The sequence below is a fragment of the Ictalurus punctatus genome, chromosome 6 (assembly GCF_001660625.3).
Source record: "Ictalurus punctatus breed USDA103 chromosome 6, Coco_2.0, whole genome shotgun sequence".
Classification (NCBI taxonomy): Eukaryota; Metazoa; Chordata; class Actinopteri; order Siluriformes; family Ictaluridae; genus Ictalurus; species Ictalurus punctatus.
Genome location: NC_030421.2, coordinates 16,859,202 through 16,880,577, shown reverse-complemented (window position 1 = coordinate 16,880,577; position 21,376 = coordinate 16,859,202). Strand labels below are relative to the sequence as shown.

Genomic DNA, 21,376 nt, shown 5'->3' with positions numbered 1-21,376 from the left:
AGGGTGAGCGCCCCTTGCTGGCCTCACTAATACCATTTCCTGCAGCAACCTTAGTTTGCCCCAGGAGGTCTCCCATCCAGGCTCAACCCTGCATAACTTCAGTGTGAAACCAGGCAAGAGCTGCAGGGAGATATGGCTCTGGCAAGAAAAGCTACTGTAGCACAAATTGTTGAAAAAGTTAATAATGGCTGTGATAGAACGGTGTCAGAACACACAGTATGTATGGGGCTGCGTAGCAGCAGACCAGTCAGACTGCCCATGCTGTCCCCTGTCACCTGCCGAAAGAGCCTGCAAATGAGCATGTGATCATCAGAACCGGACTTGGAGAAATGGAAGAAGGTGGCCACAATATTAGGCAGAGGGTTTTAAAGTTATGGCTGATCAGTGTAAAGAAATGATAGAGGTTTTTAACTTTAAACAGTTTGTTTAAAGATTGCATTCAGATTTCATTTACTGAATAATAACGAACGTATCGGATATTGTCAGTGACCGCAAATATTAGAAGTAGCTCTACATTGTGTCCCTGTATCACAAAAGGAAAGAAATGTACAGAGATGTTGTATAATAAGTTTGTCACAAACTTTAATGTTCAGATTTGTTTGTATAAACTTGAGTTTATTTGTATTTACAGTAGCCATGAAATGTCCTGCAGGAAAGAGTCTAAGACTTGAGCGAGTGTGTAATTACGCCACTGTAAACAGATAAGTTCTAGCCCTTAGATGTGTATGGACTCTCATGGCTGTCACAATGGACAAGAGTACAGTGTGTTTTATTACGGTATGTGTGTGTTTGAGCATAGGTTCCTGAGCTCAGTGACTCCTGCTGAATCAGTGAACATGGAGCAAAGCAGAGAGAAGCTGGAAGAGCTGAAACATGCTCTGCGTGCCCTTGGATTTAACAAATCGGTACAGTAGTCTCATGCACTGATCACTGATGCTTACATATATTTAGATGGTTTGTAGTACCGTGTGCATTTTCTTTCAACAATCAAGTGCTTTTAAATTCTATTGATGAAATTTCACTACTCTATATTTTACCATCTACATTAGCGTTTATAATAATGGGTTCTGTATATTTATTTGAATTGGAACACCGTTGTATGAATTGCGTATGTATTTAAACTGAGGATGCACCGATGTATCGACCGATATCGATTATATAAAGGCAATTTTTCACGCAATGGGCCATCGGCCGATAGTTTAAAAACATCCAATGATCAGGGCCGATTATATCCTGTCAATCAAAAGAGGGCAGTGATGTTTTGAATAACCTTGAACATTAATAAATTATTACAATTCTAGAAACATCTCTCTCTGAAAAAAAAAATCTGAAAGGAAGATTTAGATAAAGCTTAATTTCATTTAAATGCAGTCTGCAAACCATTTTGTTAAACATATACTGACTACCCTAGGGGGCATGGTGGCTTAGCACGTTTCCTCAAACCTCCCCCCGTCCAAAGATGTGCGTTGTAGGCTAATTGGCCTTTCCAGTTTGTCCGTAGTGTGTGAATGGGTGTATGAATGTGCGTGTGCGATTGTGCCCTGCAATAGGTTGGCACCCCATCCAGGGTGTCTCCCGCCTTGTGCCCTGAGTTCCCTGGAATAGGCTCCCCGTGACCCTGTGTAGGATAAGTGGTATAGAAATGGATGGATGGATGGATATTGACTACCCCAGTGACTCCCATTATAAAGAGGTTTTGCTTAAACATGTTTTCAGTTCTTTTCTCAGTATAAGCAAACATCAATAATTACACCCTAATTACCATAGTACTTTACTATGTAGTACTTCAGCATATGATACAGTGTGTGTGTGTGTGTGTGTGTGGTCGATGAGGGATAATTTATGTTTGTGGGTAAAGTAGGAAAGCAAAAATGATCTGTTTTGCTAGGTTTTTCAGTAAAACATGACAGTAAAATAAATCCGAGAACGTTGACGACCAGCAATAAAACTTCACAAGACATTTTGTGATGTTCGTGCGATGATGATGAGAGAATTTTGGTTCCTCTAAAGTACAACAGTACAAGTAAGAGTGTGTGTTTATGTGCATGTGGCAGGGTGAGTAGCCTTGGGCGTTGGCAGCAGCTCTAGACATGGTCTTATGCTGTATTATAGGGGTTTAGAGGAACAGCACAGTAATGCTACTCTTTTCAGCTCATTCCTGTCCGTCTGCAGCCTGATGACTTACCTGCTAATAACACACAACCCACAGAGCACGTTTTAATGCGTAGCCACAACAACCTCAACCCGAGGTTACTCTGGGATGCCAGTTTATTAGGACGGATGTATGCATGTACAGGTATTTGTAGTTAAGAACTAATAAACTGGCATAATAAACGCTAATAACCTGGCATCTCGGTGTGAGGTCATGTTTGAAATAATTAATAAAAGGACTATAAGCATACAGTATGTTGGAGAAATAAGCAGATGGTGCTGAGACAGACTTATGGTAGACAGGGAGTTGTAACTGGTGTTTAGGAACATGTTATGAGGTAGAAAAAAAGTCACAGAGAGTTGAGTGGAAAGTTAAGATTATAACGGAGAACTCAGAAGATAAGGTGCAATGTGTTCTGTTCCTCACTATCTAAGAAAGTGATTTTGTCTCGTTTCAAGAGTCTGTTTTATTGGCTTCTCATTAAGAGAGACCTTTAGATGGGGTCTTTCACAGCTCAGACATATAGACAGAGAGGAGAAACGCACACAGGAGCGGTGTGCTTTTAGGATAGCAGCGCTTATGATATCAGAGGGCAGAGTGTTCTCACATCATGAGTTCAGATTAATGTCCTAGTTTACCCTCGAACAAACTCTCTGACTCTCTATCTCTCTCTCGCTCAATCACTCACTCACTCACTCACTCACACACACACACACACACACACACACACCAGATCTCCAAACTGAAAGTGTGCTAATCCTATCAAGAACCCTTCTAAATCTCCTTCATTAAATAGGGATTGTTCCTTCATCTCATCACAGCAACAACACCCCCCCAACCCCCTCCACCACCACCATATACTGCCGTTCTCCCTTTCCCAGACACACTCGGACTATTATTCTTTCATTTGCCGTTCTCAGCTTTCGGTTTGTCCTCATTTCTTCATTTGAAAACAACAGCACATACTGTACCCACACCCTGAACGTTTCCATTTCATCTGCCAGAAATGGACGAATCACTGATGTCCTCACTGCTCATGACCTAACCCAAGAGAAGATTGAGTCTGATTACGTGCGAGTTTTTTATCCCTCAAATACAGTCAAATACGATAGAACGATAAAACAGAATCACTCTTCTTGTAAGAGCCTCTTCATATCACTCTGTCTGTAATTTATGACAGCACGTTTATTACGCCAGTGTTACTCACTGTGACAAGTCACTGGATGCTGAAAAAAATCTATGTGTTTAAATTGTTTCATTTCCCTCATTAAATACATGAGTTTTGTAAATGGTGATTAAAACAGCAACAAGTAAATCTAAAATATTGTGAAGAGACTCTGAAGAGATCTTTTTGCCTATCGCCTGTTCTTAGTGTAACCCAGTCTTTAGCGAGTCAGTCATTCTCGCACAAGTACACATTGAACTGATATTCCATCTCTTAACCAATGTTTCAGTCAATACCACTCACATGCTTAAAAAAAACATCCACCTTACTATCTTTTTTTTTCTTTTTCCCCCCACACATAATATGTGTCAAGTTGCAGATTTGTCGTGGAGAATTTTGCTGGATTCACGTGGCGCTTCACAAACGATGAGACTTTTAAAACCATTCAAATCACACCGTTTTATGTTTTATACAGCATGACCCGTGTTTAAAATCATAATCTGTGTTCTGCATGTTAGGATTGTGTAGCCTGGAGCTGCAGAGCATAATGTTTGTAGGACGCTGATACTCGTTACACTAATATGGCAAATATGGAGAATGAACTCAAGTGTCTTGTTTGTTAGTGTGCCACTGTTGCTTGTCGAGTTGTAATTACAGCTGACCCAGATTCAACTGGCTCCACCCCTTGTACATTTTGAACAAGACAGAAATGCGATTGTGCTGTTAAAAGTAATGTGAATTCTGTGCGAAAAACACATACGATACTGACTGTTTGTTCTATGCGTGTGTCTCTCAGGAAGTGGCGAATCTGTTTGTCATCCTCTCTGCACTGCTCCACCTGGGGGAGCTGTGTTTCACAGCGCTGTCGGACGGTGACACGGCTCTCGTGTCTGATCTGCAGCCATTAGACCGAGGTGAGTGTGTTTTGTAGCCCTCAGGTGGAGCCACCTACACATGGAGGCCAGCAGAGGGCCAACAAACTCCTGCACATCCACTTCCACTGTCTACAGAGGGAGAACAGGAAGGCTCCACACTGAGAGCTGTGACACGCCCCCCACCATCCGACTTGTTTACATCAGTACTGCTGAGGCTTAATGAGAGACCACTCAGTATGCAACGGAAAACTCTCGCTCTCTCACGCTTGCGTGCACACACACACACACACACACACAGCTACTCTTGCACACGATTGCATCGCTGTGTCAATTGCTCTTACCTGCCCCAAACTCTTTTTCCCTGCCTCACACACGCAGACACACACACACACACACACACACACACGCATAAATACACACAGTGAGTGAGTCAGCTGTTTTTCTGAGTCCTGACAAGTGACGAAGCAGAACAGCTTGGCTACTCTTTGCCCTCTTCCTTGCATAACATGACACGTACTACAGTATGCCATAGTAAACAAGTAACATCAGCATGCTCTCACTCTCTCTCTGTCTCACACACACACACACACACAAAATGTGGCAATACATGAGTTCACTGGCTCCCATATGTACAAAGAGCGTAAGCATAAATGAACACACTCAAACACACACACACACACATTCAGGCTGAGTCAGCAGGAGCAGTCCCTAGGGTGAAAGTAACACTAAGAAAGAGTAGATGCTATGTACTGTTCTGTGGCTGGAAGCACAGCGGGTCATATGGGACTCTCTAGTCTTAACACAGGGACACAGTGTTTGGCTTTACCCACTTCTGACTGTTGCAAACACACACACACACACACACACACACACACACACACACATAAAGAAACATGTTTTTCATTTCCACTTGTTTACAGCTTGTGCAAGTCTCTGTGGATAAGGAAGTGTATCTCTGTGTGTTTGCAGTGGCAGGGATGCTGCAGGTGAGCCCGGAGGATCTGGGTGCTGCTCTCACCTCTGATGTTCAATATTTCAAAGGTGTGGACTGCAATTCAGCATCAAACAAGTCCAAACATATCGAGGCGCTTTGACGCGAGGCAACTATTTACCATCTGTGTCATCTGTTTTATATTATACGAATCACAGATATTCGATATTGGACGATATTGATATTACACGGTAGAAATGCAGTCATTGCTCCCTGAAGTGTTCGCGGTGATTCAGCAATGCTCAATTTGGGGCCTTATATAAACTTTCTATATGGTGAGTTTCAGCAGGTAAAAATGCTCCTGTACATCAGGCAGTCATCTGGTACAAGGAAGTAATAACATGTAGAATAGAGCAAGCGGTCGTCTTGCATTTTCATGACCATACTCTATTCCTTCTCCTTATGGTAAGTTGGAATGTAGGATAATTGTAATCGTATTGGTGTCGGATCATTGTTTTGAGAAAAATAAACATTACCAATAAGTGCTAGTTAAATCGAGGGAGTATTAGCACTTAAGACTATACCCATATTTTTAGGTGGGGTTACATCATTTTCTCCCAATTTGGTCATTTTACCAATTCCTTGGAGACACTGAAGCCAGTAAAGGCATCTTATGGAAGTGCCTCTCATTATGCGTCACAAAGCAGCTGAGCATGCTCAGAGGAAACCACATACATGAGCTTACAGATACATACAATTGGCTAGTGATTAACAGGGCAAAGAATAATGTCATTCCTCCCACTTACAGAGCTCATTTTGCTCTCTTTAGACTCCTGGTCACAGATACCAGTAGCATCATCAGGATTGAAACTCGCTGTCTCCCGAATGGGGCAAATGTTTTTCTTTTACATCACTCTGACGCCAACAGACATGTTTAATTTGAACATTTTCGAAATTTGACCTAGTACAACTAAATGTTTATGCACATGCATGGTGAGATGGATCACAATGTCAACATTTTGTAAATGTCCGTATGTTTGCATTAACATCATTAGATATGTAAAGTACATGACAAATAATTGATATCTGCATCCGTCCAGGATTTGGTACATCCCTAATATAAGGCTCCATTTGGTAACATTTCAAATAAGTGAGTTCTTACTGGTCAATATTTAGTTACCATTCAAACACATTTAATACAGGAGTTCATTTCTATATCCTTCCTTATGGAATATTGCTGAATTTTACAGTTTGTTAATGATAACTAACAACTTAAACAATGTTATTTAAAGGAACCGTAATGTAAATTACTAGCCTCTGCTTTTCATTAATGTACACACTCAGTGTTTTTCTATCAATGCGATGCTTGTTGTGAATGGAATCTCAAGCCTGCACCACCCAGCAAGTCATTCATTGAGAAACCACAGCAACACTGGCTAGGGCCCAGTCAGAAAGTTATCAATGGAGTATGCCTGAGGCATGCTCCCAAATAGACTACACTAATGACTAGTGGACTTCAGTTTGGCACAGTCAGCTAGGCTGGACAAATGCCCTCTCGTATCACAGACATTGCAGACTAAAGCACCCACTCACCATGTTGATGAATATTACTGCTAAAGTAGCCTATAAGACGCACATGACTGTCTGGCTTTTAACCCAATTCAGCTGACACATTTCTGTCTAAAAGCCTCCACTTCAGTTCTTGTTTGTGTCGAGATTACTGTGTTCCTATTGTCTCCTGCTAACAAACACACAAAGTCAGGAGATGATTAGCATGCTAGTAGATTACTATTGTCTACTAGCATGTACACTAAGTGCCAATTTATGATTTACCAAAAGGATTTACGTATTAAAACAGGGGTTTTAATAGCTGGTAGAGTATTTTAAGTATTTTATTGAACCAATGATATTTCAATTGAAGCAAGCAGTGGAAAAATACTGTAGCAGAACTGATCAATGTAAGATACTCTTTTTATACCCAATCATGTTACTGACCTGTTGCCAATTAACCTCTAGCTGTTTCTTTTTGGTAACACTTATTTTTCCAGCCTTTTGTTGCCCCCGTCCCAACTTTTTTGAGACGTGTTGCGGCCATCAAATTCAAAATTACTTTATTGTTTTCTTAAAATGGTACATTTACTCAGTTTAAACATTTGACATGCTTTCTATGTCCTATTGTGAATAATATATGGGTTTATGAGATTTGTACATCATTGCATTCTGCTTTTATTTACATTTCACACTGCGTCCCAAGTTTTTTTTGGAATTGGGGTTCTATGAAAAAACTTCTCATAGTTCAGAAAGTTTCATTTTTTAAAAAAACAAAAAAAACATGAACCAGCTTGGTTTCTGTAGCAGATCCTTTTTTGTGGCCAATCACATGTATTTATGTAAGTGTCTTCGAGAAAGGGAAGAGTTTCAGACGCAGATTATTTTTTTATTTCTCTGGTCTGGTCGTAGTAATGTGACGACAAAAAAGCATAATGTTTAAAGGCGACTGTACCAAAATGTATAATTATTCTCCTCTTCAATTTAAAATTCGATATCTCATCTGGTCAGAGTGTGTGACACCAGTCGTAAGTGGTAACCTGAAGTGCCAAGGCAAAAAAAAAAAAAAAAAAAAGTAAATAAAAATTATGTCCACTTCAATTTAATGTCTTACTTACAACGATGCGCTAATCACAAATGGTAAAACATTAACATTACAATACCACATAATATTACATTTCAAAGTGCTGAGACAATAAAATCTGCCATTTCTGCTCCCATCCAGGTGATGTCATCACACGGCGCCACACAGTGGAAATGTCCAACCAATACAGAGACCTCCTGGCTAAAGCTCTGTACGGGCGGCTCTTCAGCGTTCTAGTCAACAACATTAACTATTATCTCCAAGGTCAAGATGAGAGCCTTGGGTAGGTTTAATTGTGAATGTGTTTGAGTACTCATTAAATTCCCGAAATTCAGAAATGATTAGGAAACCCTTTCACTGAACTTTGTATTTTGATGTGGATGAAAGACGTTTATGCAGCCTAACAAAATAGCTTAATTAGGACAGTGTCTCAGTTAAAAAAAAAAAAAAGAAGAACAAGAATGTTGAATTTAAATTAAAAAGAAGACACCAGATAGATCCAGACAAAGTATAGTATGTGAAAGCACTTGTCTGTGTTTGAATCTCGCTGCTCTGTACAATGCCATGGTACCTGCCAATTTAATAACAACTCAGCATCTTTAGCTAGTCCTTAGCAGTTCCTCAACTGTAAAGAATGCAGGAGGAACACACATTGTCAACATGACCTTCGCGGAGCCTCCGTCGATAGCATCAATCATAACAGTGAGTGAAGGTGAAGTTTTAAAATAGTTCGCATAACATGCATAGTGCTTGTCGAATGACATGGTTGAGTTATCTGAACTATTGGCCTTGCTCCTCCCAAAGCACTGCACTGTCATTGAGCACAAAAGGCTTGTTTATTCACTTTCTCGTTCATTTGCTGTTGTTTTTTTGTTTTGTTTTTTTTTGTTTTTTTTGTTTTGCCTACTGCAAAACGTACGCACATTAACATACACTTCAGTTGAATTTGCATAACAGTCACATAGTGAGCACTGAGGATTCTGTCAAGCAGCAATGTATTTAGTACTGAATGTTCCTTATGGGGGCTTTAATAGCATGCAGCGCTGTTGTCTTTTTATTGAAGTATTCCATTTTGCTACTGAATCGTAATGAAGACGCACTTTCACACATTCTTAGAAAGTCTTACATCTTGTCTCACGAATGCAGATGTGTTCTTACTCACCGACAGCGTGAGCACACACACACACACACACACACACACACACACACATACACATACGTACATATATATATATATATATATATATATATATATATATATATATATATATATATATATATACACACACACATATCTATAGATAGATATAGATATATAGATATACTGTACACACACAGATAGATAGACACTGTACACACACACACATCTATATATAGATAGATATATATACACTATACTGTTTAGACTGTATACATGTCTACTGCATATACATATGTGCATGTGTGTGAAATGTGTTTCTTCCTGTGTGTGTGTTTCAGAGACCCTTCACTTGAGATCAGCATCCTGGACATTTTTGGCTTTGAGAAGTTTCAGAAGAATAACTTTGAGCAGGTAAGGATGGGTGCTGTGAGCTTTTGATTATTATATGGATGAGAATGTCGATGGTGAATTCGTATGTAGACGGAGCATTCTGCTTTATTTAAGGTTAATGAAAAAATGATTTCTACATCTGAAAGCCTTTCTACATACTTTCTGATATACACTGTTGTTTGTTAAGATCTAGTTACAATTCCCAAGACATATAATGTCACAGCTGCTGCTGCTTTAGTCCAGACACGGCTCTTCCCACTCTAGTCTATTACTTTGTAGTACCGAGAACATGCAGCCTCTTCCTTCCTGCCCTAAGTGTAGTTTTGGGAGTCAGTAGGCACAGCTTGGGTTTGATGTAGGGCTGATTGGCAGCCTCAGACCAGAGCGAATGAAAGCTTTGTGCGTGGGGACCTTCTTTCCGGTATGGACAAATACTAATCTGTCTTACAGACACTAATCTGTGCCCTGTGCCACAGAATGCCTCTTCCCACTGAAGGGGCGTTGTCCCTAATGAACTGCATATATAATAAATAAACGTCCTTTATTTGTTTACTGGGCCTCATTTTAATGGAGCAGTGTGTAGATCTGGAATCTCTGAAGTGATTAAGTCTATTTCTGAAAACTCTTTTGAACTTTCTGCATCACTAAAGCTGACTGATTCATCTAGTGTCTAAATTTTGAATTGGAATCTTAATCTTCTGAGTGGTATGACATTTCCAAAAATTGTTCACAAAAATGTTTTAATGCACTCTACTGTATGATGTAAATTCAAGCTAGGTTCCTAAGGTCTGTTGGACCTGGTGTCCAAATGCATTAACATTGTCATACTAGTCATTTTCTAAATTATATGATGCCTAATTTGTTAGTGAATTTGGATAAAAGTGTCTGCATAATATGTTTGTAGAGGTGATGGCTGACACCATGTCCACATTCTTAGCTACATGAAGAGTAAGTCTTTTGATTAGTGGTGGTGTTGTATTGTAGAGCGTCACACACACACACACACACACACACACACACACACACACACACACACCCTCCCCTTCCCGGAGCTTAAAGTTCAGGGTTGAACAATACCACAAGCAGCAGTGTGGTTATCCGAATATAGAGTGCGACTGTTTGTAATGCAGGGTTCAAATGGATGTGTGTGAGTGTATTTTTCGGTCTGTGCTGGCATGACCCTTTGCTGCACTCAGTTGACCCTGCGCCACCAGACACAAAGGAGTCTTGCACACCCGACCAGATTTGGGCTCTAAATCGACAACCATGATTTGGCACTGAATGATTGCATTGTTTGCTCTGTGTGTGTGTGTGTGTGTCACTGGGGTTAGAAGCCCCAAATAAGAGCAGGCTGAAAGGACTGGTAGCTTGCTGAGATAGTTACACCAAGCCTGCTGTGCTTCAACACACTGACCAGTCTCTAGGGAATCTGTAAAAGGAGTCTCTATAATTCAGCAGCTTAGAGCCTTCTACTCTGTGTGTGTGTGTGTGTGTGTGTGTGTGTGTGTGTGTGTGTGTGTGTGTGTGTATAGGAAGCCACATTTGGGAATTACTACTAAACACAATCTATGACTCTGAGGGGAAATGATAACGCACAGTGGGTGTTCGTTGTGAGTGTAAACAAATTTATAAGGCGCTGTTATGCTCTTTTGAATGGCTGTGGCATTGTGAGGATTCAAAGTCAGGACTCAGGATTTGACTAGCTTTACATTTGTATAACTACTAATCACAAGTGCTATTTAATTTTTGTTTTTATCACTGTTTCTGCTGTATAGAGTTGTTCAATGAAACCAAGTGGTGTCTCCTTCATTTTTAACCACATAAAATGAAAATGGTCAGTATTATTCCTTCAGTCATTCATCCTTAGTCCATTAGAGAGCATTACACATGCACACATTTGTACACTTCTTCACACCTACGAACAATTTAAGAGTTCCCCCTAGTGGCATGTTTTTGGGAGGTGTGTAACCACAGGAAACCTACTTGGACAACGGGAGAACTTGCAAAACCCAGCACAGACAGTAACCTTAGCTCAGGCTTGAACCCAGTGGTGGAAATGCCACCAATATTATAGGTTGCTGAAATATTTAGCTTTTTTTCTCAGTTTGTGTGTGCATGAGTCTGTACACTACCAGTCAATAGTTTGGAGACACTCGACTGAAAAAGTTTCTCATGATCTTAAAAACCTTTTGATCTGAAAGTTTATATATTAAATGTTTAGATTAAATGTTTGAAATCGCTGTTAATTGCAAAATATAATTGTTCAAGTTCAGTTTGTCATTTCAACCATATACAGCTGGTACAGGACACAGTGAAATGAAACAACGTTCCTCCAGGACCATGGTGCTACATAAAAACAGCACACTGAGCACATGAGACGACACAGAACTAAATAAGATCTACACATTTTTGCATAAAGTGTACAGACATATTTTGTGTCAACATATTCATTTCTTTGATTAGAAAACTAACATTTTATTTACAAAAAATGTTGTTGTTTTTTAAACGGACTATTTGGAGCGAAATATTCCGAAAAGCAGCCGGTAAGTGTCCAGCGTATGTGGGAGCTCCTTTAATAATGTTTAAAAAGCATATCAGGGGGATTCCTCAAGAAATTGGTTGAGAAAATGACGAGAATACATTCCTGGAAATTCTAGGCACAAAGTGGGTCCACTTTGAAGATGCTAAAATATTAAATAAATAAAAAAATTATAATTTTATCACAAGATAATTCCAGTAGTTCCATTTGTGTTATTCCAGAGTTTTGATGACTATTATTCTTCTAAAATGTGGAAAATAAAAATAAAGAATGTTTCTAAACTTTTTACCGGTATTGTATGTGTATCTCAGCCTGCATGGTGCAAATGAGCAGTGGCATTGGAACATGTTCCCTTGGGTGATCCCTATGTGACGATGTGTGTGAGAGGTAGTATCAGGTCAGTTGTTCATTTCCTGAAAGGGAATCACTAGGAGACAGCGAAAGAGAGGACTCTGATATGGAAAAGGTGTGTGAGTGTGTGACTGACAGAGATTGATGACAGCAGGTATTTAGGGAATACTGTGTATTAAAAGTTCAATACTTCTTCCCCACACACTCCAAAACAGCATGTGCATTAATTAGCCTCCGTTTCAATCAGCTGATAATTCTCATTACATTGAGCTATTAGACACCAAATCCTTGCACAAAAGCCTATGTATTACAGTGTGTGAATGCTGTGTGTGTGAGTGTGTTTGTGCGGTGATTTATAAGGAGTTAACATGCAGAGCTCATCGTAGGTAGCCATAATTAACTTCTGTCTGCTTGTCATGATACTGGAAAGCGCAGTAACTGAACCTAAGGAGAGACCCGGGGATTCAGTCGTACTGTTTGTCATACACTTGTGTGAAGTTGATAGCACAGCACAGAGCAGTGTGCATATGGTTTATTCACTAATGAATGCACAGTAGTACTAATAGGCTTTTCTTTGTCCAGTGCAGTTTGTTAATGTGTGTGTGTGTGTGTGTGTGTGTGTGTGTGTGTGTGTGTGTGTGTGTGTGTGTGTATGTTTCCCCTGTGTAGTTGTGCGTAAACATGGTAAATGAGCGGATTCAGCAATACACCACAGAGCTGCTCTTCCAGCAAGAACAGCAGGAATGTCTGCAAGAAGGGGTCGCCATGGAGACCGTATGCTCCCCTGCCTGTCAGCCTGCACTTGTGGACTTCTTCTACCAGGTACAGAAAGATGGAGAGAGGAGGGGGGGGGGGGGGGGGGGGGGGGGGTGTATGTGTGTGGGGATGGATTGAGACAAACATTGTGTGTGTCTTGTGTGTGGGAGAGTGAGATAGAGAGACATGGTGAAAGAGAAACTGAGGTATGAGGTGACTGGGAAAGAGTACATAAAGGAACGAGAAAGAGTCAGAATAAGAGAGCCACTGTGACATGGTCTCTTCTTTTAATTTCAACACAGCAGGGTGACTTGCATGCTTAACAGAGAAGGACTAATGGAAATAATTCATCTTAACCTTAGAAAGGAGAGAGAATGGGAAAGGATAGCTAAGGAATAATGGTAGTTTTCTACCTGTTAACCCTTTCCAGACTGCAAACTGTGAAAAATAAACCCTTTATTTCATGGGTTCAACATGCTTCCAAAAGAAAGGAAAAACATTTGTGAGGAAAAAAAATGCCATATGTGTTCAACTGTCTATTTTAATAGTGTTTAAAAAAAATTAAAAAATAAAACCCTAATACTCATAACATACTGCAACGTAGTAGTACAGCAGCTCACTTCTCTCGGGCCTCCCAGCCAGCTCCATCAAACCCCTCCAGATGATTCAGAATGCAGCAGCACGCCTCATCTTCATCCAGCCCAAAAGGACCCATGTCACACCCCTCTTCATCTCCCTCCACTGGCTTTCTGTAGCCGCCCGTATCAAATTCAAGGCCTTGATGCTCACCTACAAGACCTTGTCTGGAACAGCACCTCCCTACCTCAACTCTCTCCTGAAGGCTTACGTTCCCTCACGCAATCTGCGATCGATTAGCGACCGACGCTTAGTAATACCTACTCGGTGTGGCTCAAGGTCCCTTTCCAGAACCTACACACTAACTGTTCCTCAGAGGTGGAATGAACTTCCAACCTCAATCCGGACCACAGAATCTCTCACCATCTTCAAAAAACAGCTAAAGACCCACCTCTTCCATGAACACGTAACCAACTCATAAAATGCCAACCCAACATTATTTAAAAAAAAAAAAAAAACTTGCATTGGCACTTAGACCTCTACTCTGCACACTTATAAATCTTGTATAGTAACACTACTTGTATTGTTCTCCACTTGATACAGTATCTCAGAAAATTGAGTACACCGCTCACATTTTTGTAAATATTTGATTATATCTTTTCATGTGACAACACTGAAGAAATGACACTTTGCTACAATGTAAAGTAGTGAGTGTACAGCTTGTGTAACAGTGTACATTTGCTGTCCCCTCAAAATAACTCAACACACAGACATTAATGTCTAAACCGCTGGCAACAAAAGTGAGTACACCCCTAAGTGAAAATGTCCAAATTGGGCCCACTTAGCCATTTTCCCTCCCCGGTGTCATGTGACTTGTTAGTGTTACAAGGTCTCAGGTGTAAATGGGGAGCAGGTGTGTTAAATTTGGTGTCATCGCTCTCACACTCCCTCATACTGGTCACTGGAAGTTCAACAAGGCACCTCATGGCAAAGAACTCTCTGAGGATCTGAAAAAAAAAAGAATTGTTGCTCTACATAAAGATGGCCTAGGCTATAAGGAGATTGCCAAAACCTTGACACTGAGTTGCAGCACAGTGGCCAAGACCATACAGTGGTTTAACAGGACAGGTTCCTGTCAGAACAGGCCTCGCTATGGTCGACCAAAGAAGTTGAGTGCACGTGCTCAGCACCATATCCAGAGGTTATCTTTGGGACATAGACGTATGAGTGCTGCCAGCATTGCTGTAGAGTTTGAAGGGGTGGGGGGTCAGCCTGTCAGTGCTCAGACCAAACGCCACACACTGCATCAAATTGGTCTGCATGGTTGTTGTCCCAGAAGGAAGCTTCTTCTAAAGATGATGCACAAGTAAGCCCACAAGCAGTTTGCTGAAGACAAGCAGACTAAGGACATGGATTACTGGAACCATGTCCTGTGGTCTGATGAGACCAAGATAAACTTATTTGGTTCAGATGGTGTCAAGCGTGTGTGGCGGCAACCAGGTGAGGAGTACAAAGACAAGTGTGCCTTGCCTACAGCATGATGGTGGGAGTGTCATGGTCTGGGGCTGCATGGGTTCTGCCGGCACTGGGGAGCTACAGTTCATTGAGGGAACCATGAATGCCAACATGTACTGTGACATACTGAAGCAGAGCATGATCAGTATGCAGTATTCCAGCATGATAACAACCCCAAACACACCTCCAAGACGACCACTGCCTTGCTAAAGAAGCTGAGGGTGAAGGTGACGGACTGGCCAAGCATGTCTCCAGACCTAAACCCTATTGAGCATCTGTGGGGCATCCTAAAACGGAAGGTGGAGCAGCACAAGGTCTCTAACATCCACCAGCTCCATCATGGAGGAGTAGAAGAGGACTCCAGTGGCAACCTGTGAAGCTCTGGTGAACTCCATCCCCAAGAGGGTTAAGGCAGTGCTGGAAAATAATGGTGGCCACACAAAATATTGACACTTTGGGCCCAATTTGGACATTTTCACTTAGGGGTGTACTCACTTTTGTTGCCAGTGGTTTAGACATTAATGGCTGTGTGAGTTATTTTGAGGGGACAGCAAATTTACACTGTTACACAAGCTGTACACTCACTACTTTACATTGTAGCAAAGTGTCATTTCTTCAGTGTTGTCACATGAAAAGCTATAATCAAATATTTATGAAAATGTGAGGGGTGTACTCACTTTTGTGAGATACTGTACGTAAATGATAGAGGAGAGTGGCCATAATTAAGGGTCTTAAGGGAAGCTGGTACAGTATATCTAATGCATTAGAATAATGTAGAGAGGATCTCATCTAGATCAGGTTTCAGCTAAGGGTGGCTTATGTTAGAACAATATGAGAATTACCTTTAGAGCTCAGTGTACTTCTGATATGTTAGAGTCACATAATGGTGATGGTAGGTTATAGCTTGCTGAAATTAATTGGAGAAACATGAGCACTTCAAAAAGAAGCTGTGCATGGTCTTCTGTACTAGTCAGATGGTGGAAACATATATAGCTTGGAAAAAATTAAGAGACCACTGCAAAATGATCAGTTTCTCTGGTTTTACTATTTATAGGTATGTGTTTGGGTAAAATGAAAATTTTTGCTTTATTCTATAAACTACTGAGAGCATTTCTCCCAAATTCCAAATAAAAATATTGTCATTTAGAGCATTTATTTGCAAAAAATGACAACTGGTCAAAATAACAAAAAAGATGCAGTGTTGTCAGACCTCGAATAATACAAAGAAAATAAGTTCATAATCATTTTTAAACAGCACAATACTAATATTTTAACTTAGGAAGAGTTCAGAAATCAATAATTTGCTGAATAACCCTGATTTTCAAACACAGCTTTCATGCATCTTGGCATGATCTCCACCAGTCTTTCACATTGATGTTGGGTGACTTTATGCCTCTCCTGGCGCAAAAATTCAAGCAGCTCAGCTTTGTTTGATGGCTTGTGACTGTTCATCTTCCTCTTGATCACATTCCAGAGGTTTTCAATGGGGTTCAGGTCTGGAGATTGGGCTGGCCATGATCGGGTCTTGATCTGGTGGTCCTCCATCCACACCTTGATTGACCTGGCTGTGTGGCATGGAGCATTGTACTGCTGGAAACATCCATACTCTGAGTTGGGAAACATTGTCAGAGCAGAAGGAAGCAAGTTTTCTTCTAGGATAACCTTGTACAAAGACAAATCTGCCTTGCTGAAGCACCCCCAGATCATCACCAGTCCTCCACCAAATGTCACAGTTTGGTTTCTCGTAGGCCTCTCCAGGTCTCCCAAGGTGTTGGGGAAAGCTGAAAATTGGAGTTATCAGAAAAGATAAACTTACTCCAGTCCTCTACGATCCAATCTTTATGGTCTTTTGCAAAACTCAGCTTGGCTCTTCTTTCCTTCTCACTGATAGAGGACTTTTTTCTATCTTTGCATGACTTGCCCTGCCCCTCTGAGCCTGTTTCGAACCGTCCTCACCATGCACTTCACCCCAGCTGCCGTTTGCCATTCTTTTTGTAGGTCATTTGATGTCATCCTACAGTTGTTGAGTGACATTCGAATGAGTTGGCGGTCATCATGGTCAGTGGAGAGTCGTTTTCACCCTCTGCCGGTCTGTAGCGTTGTTCTCCCCAATGTCTGCTGCTGGACCTTGTTCTTATGAATCGCCGTCTTTGAAAATTTAAGGATGGAAGCAGCCTGACGCTCACTGTATCCATCTGCCAGTAAAGCCAGAATTGAACCCTTCTTTTCTTCATTCAAAACTTTTCAACTCTTTTGGCATGGTCAATAGTTATTTTTTGATTCCAATTACTTGTGCGGTACTGCTAGCACTGTCTTTGCCATCCAGCTGGTCCTACTGCAAGACGATAGTGATGACTAGAGCAGTTTTTTATACCTTTCCTTGTTAAATAAGATTTGGTTCAGGTGATCACCTAATCAGTATGTCATTCAGTAGAATGGGGTGTGCCTGTGTTGGAATTCAACAGACATTGGAATTGAATGGCTGCCATACATGTAGAGATGGTCTCTTAATTTTTTCCAGACCTGTATACATCACCTGTACACTATAGAGTAGGTCAGGTGATATTTAGATTTATATTTTCTGGCTTCAGTTTCATATTCTCCTTAGAACATTCTTCTCGAACACTTCTGACTATCATGACACCAGAATGACAGAGTTGTATATTTTCTATGATACTATGATGCTTTCATGTCTCAGAGGAAGCACGTGCTGGCCTTCCTATGTTACTGGCATAATTACTTTTTTTTACTGGGCAGAGAGAACAGTAACTCCATTTCTTATTTCCAGTATTTTTAAAATATGTGTTGACCATCAGCAGCAGCCAGGCCACCACCAACGCTGTTCAGCAGAGGCTTAGACAAATACACAGGGTGCAAGTACATGGAGTTGTGTTCCGTCATGCAGATTTTGCCAATTTTCTGTAGATAAGAGTGACATAATTAGCAAGAGAGGTTTACATGTAATCATCATTGAAGAGATTTGTTTTCTCAGACGGGTTATTTAGCATAAACCTGGGTTCTTCAGTCTCATCATGATTCAGTAATGTATGACTGTGCTTACTGCCAGCTTTATAATAGCACAGTGACTCACACACACACAAAACAGACAAGCACACCACTCCATGTACCCTCTTAGTGTAGTTAAGTGAGTTTTTGAGGTGATGATGCTATTAGTCTTTTCTGAGATGACTATTTTATGAGTCATAAAACTGAGCCAGCCTTTTGTGAGCTTAAGAGTGACAAAGCATTCTTCACACACTCACACACTCCCCCTCTCTGTTCGGTTACTCACTGTTCACTCCTCCTCCCACTGCCCAGACACATACGCACACAAACACATGCACATGCACGTGTAAAGATTTCATATGTTCCCTTCCGTGTTACAAATAAAAAATGTTTTCTTTCCACCCTCCTTTTTCCCATGGATTCATATCTCACAATGTGCTCTTTATTGCCGTGTGGCTGCTAGCTATCCAAAGTCTGTTCTGTATCTTGCATAAGATTTGGTGTTTGCACAATAAAAAGAATTGGTTTGTGTTTTATAAGAAAGCTTCCATATGGTGTGTGTTTATCGAGGCCTGTTTCCTGGATGAAAGGGAGGTGCTGATAGGAAATTGGGAAAGAGAGGAATTTGGTGTAAGCAGACAGAAATATGGATTCAGTTAGATTGGAGATAGTCAGTACGCCTCAGCATATATAAGTGAATGAAATACAAAGCTCTGTGTGTGTGTGTGTGTGTGTGTGTTTATGTGCTGCAGAAGCCCCAGGGCATGCTGTGTGTGCTGGATGAAGAGAGTCAGTCTCTGAGACCCTCTGAACTCAACCTGTATAAGAGACTCCAGGCCCAGCTGGACTCCACCGCTACCGATGCCGTTTTACTTACTACCAAGGATGGAAACGGCAACCCCGCACCAAAAGATCAGGGCCCGTCTTTTACTGTTGCACACTACGCCGGGAAGGTGAGCAACACAGAGACCTGTAAAATGAATTAAAACCTCTGTCATGCCTCTGAGAAAATCAGTGCTACATTTCTTCCTGTCTCTTGCTTTGCAGATGAGCTATGACCTCAGTGGATCTTTGGAGAGGAATAGGGATGCTCTGCCCCAAAATATCTTGTTTGTCCTGAAATGTAAGAGCTGCGCTGTGTGAGCCACAGGCCCACAAATATCATCTTTTTTGCTGCTATAAGTGTTCTGAATGTTTATTATTATCCTGCAGTCCTTCAAGCACTTTTCATCCCAGACAGGCTTTGTTTAATTACTGATAGCTCAGATGAATGGATTTTCCCTCTTCTTCATACAATTCAACTCACATTTATTCACATTTACATTTATTCATTTAACAGATGCTTTTATCCAAAGCGACTTACAAATGAGAAAATAGAAGCAAACTCAGTGTAGTGTTTGTTAATAGTTGCTGCATTGCTTTACAGCAGTGGTTGCCAACCCTGTTCTTGGAGATCTGCCTTCCTGAAAACTTTAGCTCCAACCATAATCGTGCCCACCTGACCATCTAATTATTAGGTGTGTTCGATTTCACACGGCGCTGTGCAGACCGATCAGTGGCTGACTTGAATCCATGCATGCCAGTTAGAATTTTTGTCTGACTTTTTTGGCACTTTTTCACCACGATAGCGATACGAGAGCAGCCGGCTCCCTCAGCCAGCGCAGCTTCTCCAGAGCGGCTGTACGAGCTCTAATGACGACACAGCTATTTCACGATTGGCCAGACTCACCGACGACAACGATGACATGCTTTTCATTTTGTTTATTCTGACAGCTTCAGTTCCGCTAAGGCTCACAAATCCGTATTTTTATAACAGTAAAAACCCTTTTCATGTGATCTTAATGTTATATTATGTCATGTTTATCCAAAAAAATAGATTTATATATATACCCCACTTTTTTGGTTTTTAAATAATTCAGGCTTATGTTGAACTTCCTTCTTGTACGTACAGGCACTGTATTAACTTAACCTAAAGTGTTTCTGGTTGCTACATGTAAAATTCAGACGTCTGTCTATCTGAAAAATATTACATCTAATCCACTTCATCTGCGATAAAGAAAGCAAACACCACGCGAGCATCACACGGGAAGCAGGAAGTGTCCGACCTGACGGCTCTGTTTTTAGCTCCTTCCTGCCTGCAAGCGGCAACTCTTGCCGATCAGTTACATCAAGCTGAAGTCGAACACACCTACTGCCTTAAGAAGTTCTAAAAGTAAAACTAAACAGGAGGGTTAGATTTTGCTTGAAGATGAAACATGCAGGAAGGATCTCAAGGAAAAGGATTGGTGCACTGCAAAAAATGCCTTTCTTGAAACACGCAAGACACTCTGAAATCCAATTACAGTGTACTAAAATCAAGTTTTAAAAAAATCTGCCAATGGGGTAGGCAAAACTGCCTTGGTAAGAATTTTTCAATATAGTATAAAAATGTCTAGTCACTTAGAAATGCTATTGGATCTTAAACCTAGACAAAGAATTAAGCGAGGTCAAGCTTGAAAACTTAGTTATTCATGACAGACTTATAGAAAATGAGTATTTTGGTCTCTTGATTGAGCTGATTTAAGAATGTATCCCTTAATCTGAGATTAATAATTAGCAAAAAAAAAAAGAAGAAGCTTACAATAAGACACGGTTTCTTCAAACAGCATAAAAACAACTGACTTTGTCTTAAATCAAGGCACCAGAAGCATTGTTATTTGTAGATTTTTTATTTAAACAGGGAAAAACTCTGCAACGTAGCGTCAGGGCTTGTAGAAGGCGGCGGACGCAAGGGGCAATTTTGATTGAATAAAGCGTAAAACAAACAAGCAAAATTGTGAAACCGAGAACCATAAATGTAACCATGGACACAAGGCAGACTACAAGAGTGGCTATAGCATACATGACAACACCTGAACATGTATGCATGTGTAATTATAGGGTGGTCGCAACTGTACAACAACAAACCAACAGCAGAACAAACAGTAATTTAAAATACAAATACAATAGTAATATCACTGACTTTTGTTGTTACCCTTTAGTATACAAGTATAGGATGAGTATTTGTAAGGAAATGCATATATACATTTCCAGAAAAGTTTGAGGATGACTCAAGATGCAGCAATAGTGTCGTGTCTCCTGAGATCATTTGCACTTTCTCTAGCAGCCAGAGAAAACTGGTGTTTCGTTTAAGAAGTCCTAACAGTTTTCTTTTTAATCATGAAAGAGAAAGCGCAATTCATGTGTATTATATGTATGTATGTGTGTATAACTTGTATTATATATTAACCTTACATTCATCCACAATAAGCTTTAGAAATTCAGACATTTCCAAAATGTACGTTTTGTACACCAGCCTTTTTTCGTTT

The 21,376-nt window shown here is 40.6% G+C and overlaps 1 protein-coding gene across 3 annotated transcripts in view; it reads left to right on the top strand.

The window, feature by feature from the left end:
* Positions 1–21,376, top strand: part of myo16 (myosin XVI) — a 152,303-nt gene that overhangs the window by 77,967 nt on the left and 52,960 nt on the right. For all 3 annotated transcript variants that reach the window (XM_053680906.1, XM_047156157.2, XM_047156158.2), the window contains exons 17-24: positions 800–905; positions 4,114–4,231; positions 5,162–5,233; positions 7,897–8,038; positions 9,235–9,307; positions 12,846–12,998; positions 18,782–18,982; positions 19,077–19,152. In XM_053680906.1, the coding sequence (XP_053536881.1) occupies positions 800–905; positions 4,114–4,231; positions 5,162–5,233; positions 7,897–8,038; positions 9,235–9,307; positions 12,846–12,998; positions 18,782–18,982; positions 19,077–19,152 (941 nt within the window). The remainder of the gene's footprint in view (positions 1–799; positions 906–4,113; positions 4,232–5,161; positions 5,234–7,896; positions 8,039–9,234; positions 9,308–12,845; positions 12,999–18,781; positions 18,983–19,076; positions 19,153–21,376) is intronic.